Source organism: Choloepus didactylus, chromosome 2, assembly GCF_015220235.1.
Source record: "Choloepus didactylus isolate mChoDid1 chromosome 2, mChoDid1.pri, whole genome shotgun sequence".
NCBI classification, from domain to species: Eukaryota; Metazoa; Chordata; class Mammalia; order Pilosa; family Megalonychidae; genus Choloepus; species Choloepus didactylus.
The window spans coordinates 104,396,857-104,410,570 of record NC_051308.1 but is presented as its reverse complement, the minus strand read 5'-3'; the positions used below and the strand labels follow the sequence as shown (position 1 = coordinate 104,410,570).

The 13,714-nt window shown below is 42.3% G+C and overlaps 1 protein-coding gene across 2 annotated transcripts in view; it reads right to left on the bottom strand.

The window, feature by feature from the left end:
• SLAMF1 (signaling lymphocytic activation molecule family member 1) overlaps positions 1-13,714 on the bottom strand; it is a 45,508-nt gene that overhangs the window by 28,181 nt on the left and 3,613 nt on the right. For both annotated transcript variants that reach the window (XR_005215184.1, XM_037825567.1), the window contains exons 2-3: positions 8,465-8,806; positions 6,314-6,598 (exon numbers count right to left, since the gene is read on the bottom strand). Coding sequence is in view for 1 of the 2 variants with exons in the window: in XM_037825567.1 (XP_037681495.1) it covers positions 6,314-6,598; positions 8,465-8,806 (627 nt within the window). In the remaining variant the exon portion in view is untranslated. The remainder of the gene's footprint in view (positions 1-6,313; positions 6,599-8,464; positions 8,807-13,714) is intronic.

Sequence of the window (13,714 nt, the reverse complement as noted above, 5' to 3'; positions counted from 1 at the left end):
GGTTTCCATTGTGCACCAGGCAGCTTTCCACCAACTGGCAGCCTCAGACCCTCTCATTCTCTTCCTATTTCTGCATAAGTAATGTCTTCCCCCTTTCTCATAAACAGTCCTTCAACCCACACCCAGATTCTTTGGTGGGTTCTCCTTCTGCCCTCAAGCATTTATTAAGGAACTATCCTAAACAAATACTCCCCCAACCCAAAGAGAAATTCTATTAGCAATTTCTTTAATATAATAATATTTTTCTACATAGTAGCATATAGAAGCCCAACCTAGATTGTAAATTCTTTAAAGGGAGGCCTTATGCTTTATTTGCACCCTTCATTCCACCTAATACAATATAGGGCAAGGGAGCACTCAACATACACTTGGACTAAATTAAAGTTAGAGGCCATAGGGAAGGAAGGTGGGAGAAGAATCATCAGAGTGCCAAAGGTAAGATGATCTCAGAAGGAAAGGCATCTTCTGAATGGCCCAAGGCAGCAGTAGAAGAGAAGGAGCAATGGCCTACTTTACATATGTTTTAAAATAACGAAATGGAACAAGGGGGATGGTGTGCATCTGTGCTTTCAATACATCAGCTATGCTCCCGCTTCGATCACCATTTCCTGTGGTGGAAACCCCAGCTCTTCCTCCTTTTGCTCAGTCCTGTAGCACCTCTTGGATTGGTGCACTGACAGATAAGACCATAGACCCCTTCTCCTTCATTCACAAAGAGACCCTATCCAAACATACCGCAAGTTGGAACTTTACTTCTCTTGGCCCTCTAAGTTGTAGCTGCACAGGCTGGTTGGGAACTCCTGTGCTATGTGTGAAGAGTATTTTGCATGAGTCCCCACCCTGGGGTACTCTATTCCACTGCCTGTGGCTTAAACATGACAACTTGGCAATAGCCATGCCTCTAAGGAAAATGCCAGAGGGCTTTTTTGTCTCTGTGAAGTCTGCTACCACAGAAACACAAAAGCCTCTCTCAAGTCCCCAAACCTAGATCTTTAAGGGAGATAAAGAAGAAAACAAAAAAGAGTCTGAGAACCAAATGTCATTCACCCTAGGAGATACTGAGATGCTAATGTAACCGTCTGAGAGCACCGGATCTCTTTCCTGCCTTTCATGTGGCAAGGCTGCCAGGGGGAGAGCACACATCTACTTGAAGAAGCCAACCATCTTCATCTTCAAGAGGTACTTCTTGTTGGTGGTGGTTTCCACTCAAAATTGGGGTGGGGGAAGAAGGCTCATGAACCAAATACTAATTTAAGGTCAGGGACCAGCCAATTTCTTGTAAAAATTTTTACAGAGTTCACAGCTTCCAGAAAAATCCGTTACCCCTGCCTATTTCCACCTAGCTGTTGACAATTTGGAACATTCTCATCCCATCTGAGACCAGGGCCAGAAGTGGCCCTTACAGTGGATCTGAGCTCCCAGAAGGTGAATTCCAGACAACAGGACTCCTCCTCGGCATGTTAATCTTTTGCTAACAAAACCCTTTGTGTTGCAGAGGCTGCTAATGGCACCCTCAACACCATTTTCCTCATTCTTTCATGGTATTTCAAGATAGATGGCTGCCCAGCTAAGGGCTACACTCTTCGGTTTCCCTTTTACCCAGCATGGCCTGGCCAAGGAGAGGTGCCCAGCATCCATCCTCACAACATTCTTGTCAGGTTTGCTGGATTGGAAGCACCATGAAGAGGGATCTGCCCTTGTTCATGGAACATCTAGGTAACTCTGCAACAACGGAAGCTCCCTATTTGAGGAAATTGCCTTTGTTAGAAAGGGGGAGCTCCCAGAGCTTACTAGCAAGTGTTACCCTTTTCTTTCACTGGTTAACTCAGACTTGCTGAGCCAGCTTTTTGCTAATCTACTGTAAAGGGTAAGAGGATGAGCTTCTAGGGGCATTCCCTTTTGAAAGAATTATTTGAGGTTATATGCATTAGCCATTCTAGCATAGACGAAACTATTTCAAAACATGGTTATTGAGAACAGCAGCAAGTTGCGCACTGAGTGACGACCAACATCAACACTGCTTCACGTGACCTAATGAGAGTGTTACCAGACCAAGAAGGTGGATTCTTTGCCTGATGCACTCAAATGACTAATTCCTGAGACACCAGGGTTTCAAAGAGAGAAAGAATTTATTGCTAACTGCAATGCAGGAGAGCAAATGGCCGATCAGCTTGAAATCTGTCTCCCTGAACTGCAGTAATTTTGATAGTTTTACAGTATTAAAAGATAGACAGGTTTTAGGATAATGAGCACAATGGCTCCAGATGATGTAATAAAAGGTGATCTAATTATTGAGCATGCACAGCTTGCTTACATGTTTAGTCACAGAACATATATAAGAAAATGACAGCCTTACTATGATGATGGGCATGATTTTTAGTATTATGATGAGGTATAAGTGACTTACAGGTTAAAGTCTAAGCTACTGCGCATGTCAAGCGGCCCCTTTTTTGGTTAGATCCAGTGTCAGTTACCAAGATAACTTTGGATTTGGGGTAGGTTAGTTCTGGGCTGACCCAAGCCCCTTCATTAATAAACATTAGGGATTGTTTTTAGTGATCATAAGACTCTAAAGTTGTAAAACCAGATAAAATGGGTATTAGTAAAGGTTAGTCACAAGGTTTTTACAATCACAAGAGCACAAGATAAAGGCTATACAATCATTATCAGAGATCAAGGCAGCTGGATTACAGTTCAGAGATTTCATTTCCTTCTGTCTACTCTAATCTACCAGAAAGTAAAAAGGAATATCTATATAATGATTCAGTAATCATAATCATCCCTTAAATCCTAAATTCTTGGTTACAAGAGTATTTTGTAGCCCCCTAGGATTTGGACTGTGCAATAGAGGAGCTTTATTACAATAGATACTAAGGTGTTTCTTACCATGAAACACTGAAATGTCAGTTGGAATATGACCAAGAGCCTAAACAAAAGTCATTAAAAAAAATAAAAAATTAAAGAGGAAATATATTCTTGGGTGGTTTAGTTTAAGTGAGTCCTGCCAAGAGGCATTGCTGATATCACATCGCATTTGGTCTTGTTAAGTCAATAACCACATTAAGATTTCATTAATAAAAGTTAAAAAAAATCTGAAGATTACTTCCCTGATTATATATGGTGACGTGACCTCTAATAAACCCTCAGTCCCCACCCTTTCATTGCAAGGCTGGGATTTCCCTTTGTATATCAATGAAAGAGAGTCTTTGTTAAACTAATAGTCACTGATTTGGTTCAGGCCTCATCATCTCTTGATGGATTACTGCAATAATGGCCTCTCCATAACTAGTACTCTCTCTTTTGCCTCTTCCCCACCACAGTCTATTCTCCCCAACACTGAATTTTCTCTCTGAAATGCAAAACTGATCTCATTATTCCTTTGTGGAAAACTCTTTATTAGCTCCCATCACCTACAGGATAACACGGAACAAGACCCAGCTGTGTCTGCACCCCTGCCTGGAATGTCTTCCTTTCATCTCTTAGGTAATTTCTATTTATTCTTCAAACCCAGTTTATGTAACATCCTCTGTGATGCTTTCTCTGATCCCCCAAGATGATGTTAATCCTCCTCTCCTCTTCCTTACCTTGTACATATTTCTATTTTGCACCTATTACAGTACACAATCTATGATAGTTATTTATCTATAGAACTATCTCCCTTGTTAAGGGCAAGGTTCATATCTTTTCCATCTTTGTCTACTCAATTTCCAGCACAATCTTGGAACACAGCAAAGCCTCAATAAAAATTTTGTTGAAGTAAACACAGTAATTTGATAATTAGTAGTATTTGTTTGCAAGCAGAAACTAATTAAAACCCTGTTTTCAGTATTTAGGCAACCTGATGTACTGGGGTGAACACGCTTCAAACCAGCTGTGTGATCTGGTTCTGATGCCCTGTGATCCCCATCCCTGAAGGCAAACGAGGAGATCTCTACGTAGCAATCCTTCTATAGCAGTTTCATTAATGTACATGCAAACTGAATCTTAGGACTCTAGAAGGAACCTCACTAGTCTACCCTTTTCACTTTCCTGTTGATGAAACGGAGGCCCAAGGATGAAACAGCTACCCTGTGTGGGACAGTTCTCCTAATGACTGAGCTGAGTGAGATCCAGACTCAGACCCATGGGCTCTTCCCACGGCATCATATTTCCTCTTCCTGTCCCTCCACACCCCACAAGGGCCTGCTTCATATCCAGTTAATGCTGGTTGACACTGGTGTATACTTGGTCCTCAAAGTGGGTTCGATGGGTAAGAGAATCTTGTCACGTCTCCTTAGGTTGTCCCTGGAGCCATATGCCCCTAGTGTAAGCTTTATGGCCTGTCAGGACTTTGGTATGCATGAGTTAAATTCTTGTTAAACTGCACCGAGTGGCATGAAGAGAGTTGTCTCCTTTTTGACAGATAGGCCAGGGTAAAGCATTTGACCCCCTGTATTTACTCCAGTGGGGTCGCTATAACCAGAGAGGGCTGTGTTGGGGCAAGCTACTGCTTCCTCAGCCCCATGGAAAATACTACATTTTTATTATGGTTGTTAAGACATTATCTCTTCCACTGATACCTATGAGAATTCCAGGACCAGACAGCCCAGCTCTATCACTTGCTCTGTATGTGACCTTACTTAACCTTTTTATATCTTTGTTATCGCTAGTAAAGCAAGGATACTAATACTATTAATGTTATAGGATTATGTGAGGATTAAATATGACACATAACTGCCATATGGTAAACAATTAAGATTTGCCAGCCGCTGTTATGTATAGATGAAGAATCTATGTCTCAAAGAGGCTAAGTGATGCATCCATTTAAGTAAAAGGGGCAGCATGGATCTAGGATCTCTGCTACATTCTACAGACTATGCAACACTGCTTTCTGGGAACTGCCAGCACATTCCTAATAACTGGGGGTAGGGAGACAGGTCTGAACTGGGGGATAGCCTCTGAATGTAGTTTGTATGTAAGGTAGGAAAGCAGTGAGACACATCTAAGAGGTGGACAAATGGTTGACTCTGGTCATGAAATGGCTGGGAGAGACAACACAGGGGGTCAGGGTCACTAAGAACCCTCCAGTGCAGACTGCAGGTCTGGTGGGACTTTCCCCACTGTCCAACTGGAAATACTAGGATGTGATGGGGTGTTGGGAGAGGAGGGCTCTGTGACCAGAGAAGGTGCTATGTTGAAAGACCTGAGGGTCCTTCATCCCCACATCCCTGGGCATCTGGGAGTCGACTGTGGGCAGGAGTCTCCTTGCAATGACTCCATTACCCCCAGAGGATGCAGAGGGGAGGCTATCAGGGCATAAGCAAGGCCCTGTAGGGCCAGGACCCTGGTCCTTCTGTCCCTGAACCCTCTTGCGGCAGGGACACAAGATCTGTTGGTGGAAAGTGTCAGTGGTCTCTATCCTGTTTCCAACCTCAAACGGTTAGATCAGCTTACTTAACCAGCCATCTCTTCCTTTTGGTAACAGAATGATGATGCCTTTCTTTCTAGAGAAAAACAGTCAGAAGATCTAAGTTTAGGTGCTGACTCCATTATTTAAGAGCTGAAGAAACCTGAGTGGGGTACTTAAATGCTGTGAATTTCAATTTCCTTGTCTGTAAAATGAGAATGATGGTAATACCTTTCTGGCAAGTTTATTATGAGGATCAAAAGAGATTATGCAGTTGAAAGTGCTTTGCCAATAATGAAATGCTGTTTATCATTATTCCCTCTACTTTACAGTCCAGGTCTTAGATTACCCACTCCTCTAACCTGCTGTGGGATTCATGGTGCATTCCATAAAATGGAGCCTTCATTGTATTCCATTTTTCATAAGTGATCAAATATTTCATACCTTATCTTTATAATGCATTGTTAGAAGGCAGAAATCATGTGTCATCTCTATTCTCAATTTCCTATAGCACATGCAATCAATAAATACCTATGGATGGTTTAGAACTGCCCCACCGTCAATGGAACATGGACTTGGGGGTCAGGGCTTACCACCTGCACTTTCTCACCTGGCCACCTTGCAGGTTGGAGCCAAGGCAGGAGGGGAGAGGAGGGATCACAACTTGGAGACCTGGGTTCTGGGTTTGGCTCCACCACATCCTGTTCATTTCCTCAACTGTGAACAGACCATATTAATGCCACCGTGGTGATTATGGGGAGAGCTCCCTCACTGAACACACATGGAAAGTTTTTCCACACCATAAAGAAAATGCAGAGTATTGTTACCGAGGAGAGGCCTATCGATGTGGAAGCAGAACAATCAGTCCAGGTGGCAACTAAGACCCTATCCATTGTATGGCACCATAGCTGCCATGAGGGCACTCACCTGGGGGATCTGGCCTGCATCTGGACCATGGGCTGAAGGTGTGGGAGCGGTTGCTGATGGGGTTGCTCACGGTGCAGATGTAGAAATCGTTGGCATGCTGAGGGCCGAGGGTGAGGTGCAGGAGATGGGAGCCATTGGCTGGGCTCAGTGAGTGGGTGCCTGACCCGGGGCTCCAGCTGTAGTCCACATGGTCCCCCTTCTCCACCATACAGGCCAGCACCAAGCTGCAGCTCCCGTTCTCCTGGGTTCTGTTTAACACCTTAATTTCCGGAGTGGAGACCTGCTCTGTCAGGAGGGGGAGGAAGGGAGCCATCACTGAAATGAACCCCCTGGAATTCTGACTTGACCTTTATGTTAAAAGAAAATGCAGCCTGAAGGGCATTTTTTTCCCCTCAAAGAGGAGGCTTCAGTGTGATTTATTTCTAGTGGTGGCCTGTTGCTTCACCATCCTTCTCTTGCTCCCCCACAATCCTTTCTAGGACCACCCAGGATAAAATAGAGAAGGAGAATTTTTGTTTGTTTGTTTGTTTTTGTTTTTGTTTTTGTTTTTTACTTTTTGGTCTCCTTCTAACAATACTGTTAGGATTCCTCTTGCTCTGATGTCCTTAATTTAGGTTGCTTTCCTATATTCTACCAGTTGGGTTTGCTGTCAACTAATCCCCCATAGATTTGAATTATCATTGGCTAAATGTAGTAGTCTCCTAGACCAAAAGAATGACTTTTTAGTAGTGAGATCTCATCTATATTGTGCGTGTGTGTGTAGCAAGTGCTTTAGTGTGTCTAGGTTAAGGATAGCTCTTCAATCATATCTCCTAGGCTCCATCACCCTATCCTACTCTAACCTGTAGACTACGCAAGGTAAAAGGGAAAGTTGTGTTTATTTAGCAACTACTCTAGAACAGTGCTAGAGTTTCACATTTATCACCTTCTTTAACCTTCTCAACAATACTTTGATGTTGTTATAATTATTTCCATTTTATAGATAAAGACACTGAGTCCCAGAGAGGTACAGTGTCTTACACAATGTCAAACTGCCTCTAAGTGACCAAACTGAGATCTGAACCTAGGTCTGCCTGACTCCAAAATCCAGCCTCATTCCTTGACTTGAGAAGAGACCCATGGCTCTAGAGACCATATTTTTCAAGGTAAGAATTTGATCAATGATATGACAATGGCAGTGAACTAAAGGACTGTTCTGAAAAATACCGTGGTCACGGTGGCCTTGCCCCAAGTGAAATGATCAGGATTCCCTGGTTCTTGGGGGAGGGCTGTGGGAATTCTGCATATACCATTCCAAAGAAAGGGAATGATTGATGTGGGGATGGGGAGGTGGGGATTGGGAAGGGAGCAGGTATTGCTGTTTCTCCTCTAAATACCTAGAGATTTTAAAGCTATGCTGGGTGGGGCTCCCTGCCCCATCCCCAGAGACAATGAAGTCATTTTGAGGAAGCAGGAAAGTCCCAATGTGGCTTTTAGGATTCCTGGGAATTCAAGAGAGTCTGGAGACCTAAGAGACACAAACCCTGGGTGCATTCAAGAGGGGGTGACAGTTAAAGATGCTGAGGAAAGCACTGGCCTTGGTTGTGGGTTCTAGTTAAGTTCTGCAACTATGCAACTTTATAACCAGAGACTTCGTTATAAATGAGAGCCTATGCCAGGGTGCAGGGCTTGGCAAGTGGTACTAGGGCTGAATTTCAGCTCTCAATAATGGGCGTAAACATGCACAAACACTTGTCTCTGGATTTCAGTGTCCTCATCTATGAAACAATGGTCAATGGTATTCAAACATTTAAAAAATCAGGTGGGAAAAAAGCACTCTTTTTTCTCACATAAAATCTTATTTGCAAACTATGACTCTTGGGGCTCCAGGCCCTCCAGCCTGCAGGCAGCCTGGCTGCTTTCTTTAGGAAATGGGGATGAGGTTAGCTAGTGCTCAACTACCACCAACCCATAATTCAGGAAAAAAAAAAAAAAAAAAAAAAGTGACTCTGAAGCTTCTGCCATGAAACTCAGTTTAAATACTCCTGGACTAGATGATCTTCCAAGTTATTTTCAATTCTAAATACCCTTTGCTTGTGACAAAGGCCTAAATTCATGGACAAGGGACCATTGTGGCCCTCCGGTGTGGACTGGGGAAAACACCATTATTACCATAAAGCTTCAGCTGCAGGCAAAAATTCTGGACTGAAACATTTTGCTCCAAGGTCATAGAGTACCAGCCCTCATCTTCCTTCCTGCTTTCCAGGATCTCCAGGCTCAGGTTTTCCAGGTGAAACTTATAGCGGTTCTCTACATAGCGTGGAGAGCCCCCTTCCGATGATGGGTCAAGAGACACTATTTTCTTCTTGAGACTGTTTCCTGGTGAGTTTGCCATTGTGACAAGGATGCGGATGCTGTTGTTCATGCTCTTATTTATTCCTTGATATGTGAGGGGCAGTATCACATTTCTTCCCAACATCAAAAGAATCTTTGGGCAGTCCAGCATACCCCCACCTGTGGAGGGAGAAGAGAGTCCCTTATTGTAGAGGACTTTGAGAACCATGCCATGTCTGTGGATCAGGAAGGACAAACTGGAAGTCTCTCCCTCTTCCTCTTAGGCCATCCCTAGGGTTGCCAAGTCCTTAGTTATCTGTGAGTGTCATGAGGGTCCCCACTGTATTCTCAATATTTTTAAAAAAACAAACCCAGTGGAAATCTTAAAACTGCTTAGGATGGAGCTATACAGGCTAACTAGAACACAGGGTTTCTTTAATCTGGGAGGAAAGTCTATCAACTTGGGTTTGTAGTTTAAGCATCTAAAGCATGGAGAGGTTAAATGACTAGCATTCAAGTCTGTTAACTCCTTGACCAGGGTTCTTGCTACCATTGAGTAGATACAATAAAGGATGGAGAGCAACTGAAAGTGATTCTGAGCTCATGAGCCCAGGGGATCAGGGATACAGGAGTATTGTTGCAGATGATGAGGAAAAGAGAAAAGTTGAGGAATGGTGAACGAGGGAGGTGGTGAGCCCAGTATCAAAACTTTGGAATACTAGTTCTCCCAATAACTCTAAGACAGTTAATGATGTTGAGGGTGAGAAATTACATTAGTTCTTTTCTGCAAAAGAGCAGAACCAGCAAAAACAAACAAATAAAAAAGGAAATGAATGAAACACAAAAGATATTACTGTTTAAACCACTGATTAAACCTGCTGATCATTTAACACCTCTTCTCTCCTCAAACCACAACCTGCCTTCCTACCTTCTTTCTCAGCTGATGACTTGCCACTGAAAAAAAAAAAAAAAAAAAAAATAGAAGAAACAGAAAGAGAACTTCCACTTATTACTACCACCATATCCACTCACCTACCTGGATGGTTGGTCTATGCTCCCATTTAAGTCTAGCCTCTTCCTTCATGAAACACTCATCTACTCCAAGGTTTTGCTACTGCACTTGCCACCCTTTCATCATGGGCTTTCTACTGGGCTATTTCCATCAGCCTACAAACATGCTGTAATTCCCCCCATCTTAAGAATCCCTCCACTGATCCAAGGTCCAACCCCAGATACTTCCTCATTTCCTTGTTTTCTTTTGTAGCAAAGTGTTTTTATGTGTATTTATACTTTCTGTCCCCATTTCCTGATGTGTTTTCCCCTGTTCTTACTCCAAACATTCTTCCCTACCACTCTCTGGAAACTTCCTTGTCAAGGTCATTGTTTATTCTATAGTTCCAGGACAACTTTCAATCCTCTTCTTGTTTGCTTTCTCAGTAGCATTTGACATAGCTCATCACTCCTTCCTTGAAACACTCTTCATGTGCTCCCCGGGACATCACACTCTCTAGGTTTCTCTCCTGTGTCATTGGCTGCCCCTTCTCAGTCTGCTTGGGTGGAACTTGCTCCTCCCCCAGATCTCTAAATAAGAGTGTCCCAGGGCTCTGGACTCAGACCTTTTTTCTTCCCCATCCACATTCACCCAGTTTCTCATCCAGTTGTATAGCTTAACATATTTCTGGTATGCTTACAAAGCTATATGTCCCGGTCAAACCTTCCACTGCTCTCCTGACTGCTGATACAGAGGAGAACTTGGAGGTCTAAAGGACATCTCTTGATTCTATTCCCCTTATTACAAAGTCACAATTCACCCATCTTCCCAGGCCAAATCATCCTTGATTGCTTTTCATTCTCTAATACTCTACAGTCACTCTGCCAGCAAGTCCTGTTGGCTCTGCCTTCAGAGTATATTTGGCATCTGAGCCCTTCTCACCTCCTTCATTTCCACATTCATCATCACAGGCCTGGCTTCTGCCATTGCCTTCCAAGCGATCACCCTGTTTTCATACAAGGGACAAAGTTACCTTTTAAAACCATGTCAGATTTTGTCTCTCTTCTGCTTTTTAAATTTCTAGGACTTTCCATCACCTTGAGAATAAAATCCATAGTCCTTGCCCTGGCTTCAAAGGCCCTGTCTAACCCAGGCCCTGGGACGTCTGCAGCTACATCACTGCCCTCGCTGTCCTCACTCAGGGCACTACGGCCACACTGGTTTCCTGCTAATCCTCAAACACACCAGGAGAACTCCTGTCTCCGAGCTTTTGTATTTGCTATTCCCTCTCCCTAGAAATCTCCTCCCTTGTTTATCTGGATAGTTCATTCCCTCATTTTATTTTAGGTTCTGCTAAAGAAAAAAAGAAAACTATCTCTTCTGAGAGGCCTTTCTGATCATCCTCTCTAAAAACAGCATCACCCTTCTTATAGAACGTATGGCTGCCTGATATTATATCTTTGCTTATTTTTGTCTCCCCCACTAGAATGAAAACTAATCAAGAGGAAGAACTTTGTTTTGTTCACTGTTTTGTCCACAGACCTGCGATGGTGCTTGGCACGCAGTAGGCTTTTAATAACTATCTCTCAAATTTATAAATGCTGAAAGTCATATTACCTAACTAAAATCTCTCTTATTTAGCTTTGCCCAACATATATATACTGAACTCAACCAAAAGCTAATGTTCGTAAAAGAAGGAGCCCGTGACTCTGAGAGAGTATAGATTGCTCTACTTGATAAGAAAGTCAGAAGAATAAAATAAAATTATCTATTGCTTCTCGGCCTTTGGCTAAGATTAAGTATAAAATAAAATATCTGCCTAAGTAATTAGCCACCCAGAAGAGATGCAATTCACTTGTGGTTAAGATGAGTTGGAAAATTGGGGAAAATGGTCAAAATGTTCTTGATGCCAGAGTGTTCTGAAATACTAATACTGTCCTGTAAAGATCATAGCTAATGTCAGGATAGGAATTCAGAGACTGGGGAAAAAGTAAAAACAGTCTACCTAAACCTGAGCTAAGTTCAGGTTTAGAATGGTCAGGATACGTAATTGTTAGGGAAAAGTGAGAAAGGCAGTAAGGCACTTGTTCCTTTGAATATTGCCATAAATAGCAATTTGAAAAACAGTTTTACAGTTCCTCAAAAAATTAAACATAGAATTACCATTTGACCCAGCAATTCCATTCTATGCATATACTCAAAAGAATTGAAAATGCCGACTCAAATAGATACAGCAATATTCATAGCACTATTAGTCACAATAGCCAAAAGGTAGAAACAACCCAAGTGTCCATCAACAGATGAACAGATAACAAAATGTGGCATATAGAATGGAATATTATTCGGTCATAGAAAGGAATAAAGTTCTGATAAATTCTATAACATCGATGAAACTTGATGATGTTTTACTGAGTGAAATAAATCAGAACAGAAGGGCAAATATTGAATGATTCTTAACTTAAATGGAATGTCTAGAATAAGTAAATTCATTGAGACAGTAGGTAGATTTGGTGTTAGATGATGGCGATGGTAGCTCATCAGAGTGAATGTAATTAATGCCACTGAATTATGCACTTTAAAGTAGTTAAAATGTATATATGTTACCACAATAAAATTTAAAAATTACCCTCCCCCATATTTGCTAATTTATCAACTTTTAAACTTTTAAAATAGAGTATTCTTCACTGTTGCTTAATTAATTACATGAGGCATGCTGACAGTGTGTATGTGTGTTTTTAGCAAAGATAAATTGGGACGCATTTGAAAATTTTTCCAGCCTCACTTATCAGTTCCTGACTGACCAGATAATGAAGATCCTCTGGAGGTGACACATCTCAACCGCAGGTACAGTCCCAAACCTGAACATTTCTGTATAAAAGGCTGACAGAAAATTTAGAGTCAAACACGAAAGTAGAAATTCATGTGGTGCATGAATTGTATACAAAAAAGTTGTGTAGATGAACATATGTATATTTTTCTGGGATAGCATCCCAAAATTTCATCTTTCAAAGGGGTCTGGAGTTCAAAACAAGATTACAAACTATCATCATATTGTTGATTTTTGAAGATCAATTTTGATATGGAGGGGAAAAAAGGAATGGAAATGATTCCTGCTCTCAAACTATAACCCTCCACCTTTCCATATCTTTCCCGTGTCCCCCTCCTTCCACCTAACCTGGCAGGCTTGGTGCCATGATTGCTTCCAGAACTTGGAATTCAGGGGGAAGGGAGACATAGGATTAGACACAAAGAAGCCAGGAAAAAAAAAATTTTTTTTAAGAAAGAAAAAGAAAAGGGCAGATGACACGCAGTTTCTGTACATTCGTTTGTGGGAAGTGGAATCAAAACTTTGTCAGGAAGAGCTGGGGAAAAGACCCTCACACTCCACAACCCACGTAAAGAATGTTGATGCGACACCTGAGTACACGTGAGCGCTTAGGTCTCGAGGGGGTACTTGAAATCAACCTCATTTAAGCATAAGTGGAAAAACAAGTGGGGGCTGTAAAGTGGTTCATAAAACCCTCCAAGCAGAGTCCCTGCCCTTGAAACATCCTACCGCCTGATGAGTGTTTTCCAGTGGGCCTGTGATTCAGTCGGCCCTGTTTACCAAAAACGTCTGGGAGGAAACACTTGTAGCTGGAAACACCGACTCACTTTCCTTCATGGGTAATTACGCTTAGAAAATAGAGCAATTCACAGGGACCCATGGACATTGGTCTGATGTTAGTTGTATTTAGCCAACCCTTTCACAAGACGGGATTCCACTAATTATAACCCTTTTATTTGCCTAGTGCTGATACTTTTATGTGTGTTTATAGCATCTTCCTACAGCATTTCCTTCAGGTGGACTTCAGGCAGGACTTGTTGGCCCATCATTCTTATAGTAAACTTAGGCCCAGAAGGAAAATGTAACTTGTCTAAGGCTGCTTTATATACTGTAGCCCCACTGTCCTCTATTCCTTAATGTCACTGGCGTCTTTACCTTGGAGTATTTGCACTAACTGTTCCTCTGCTGAAAGCTTCTAACCACCCTTTGTTTGCTTGGCTAACTCTTCCCAGCCTTCAGGTCTCAGCCTCCACATCCCTTCTTCTGGGAA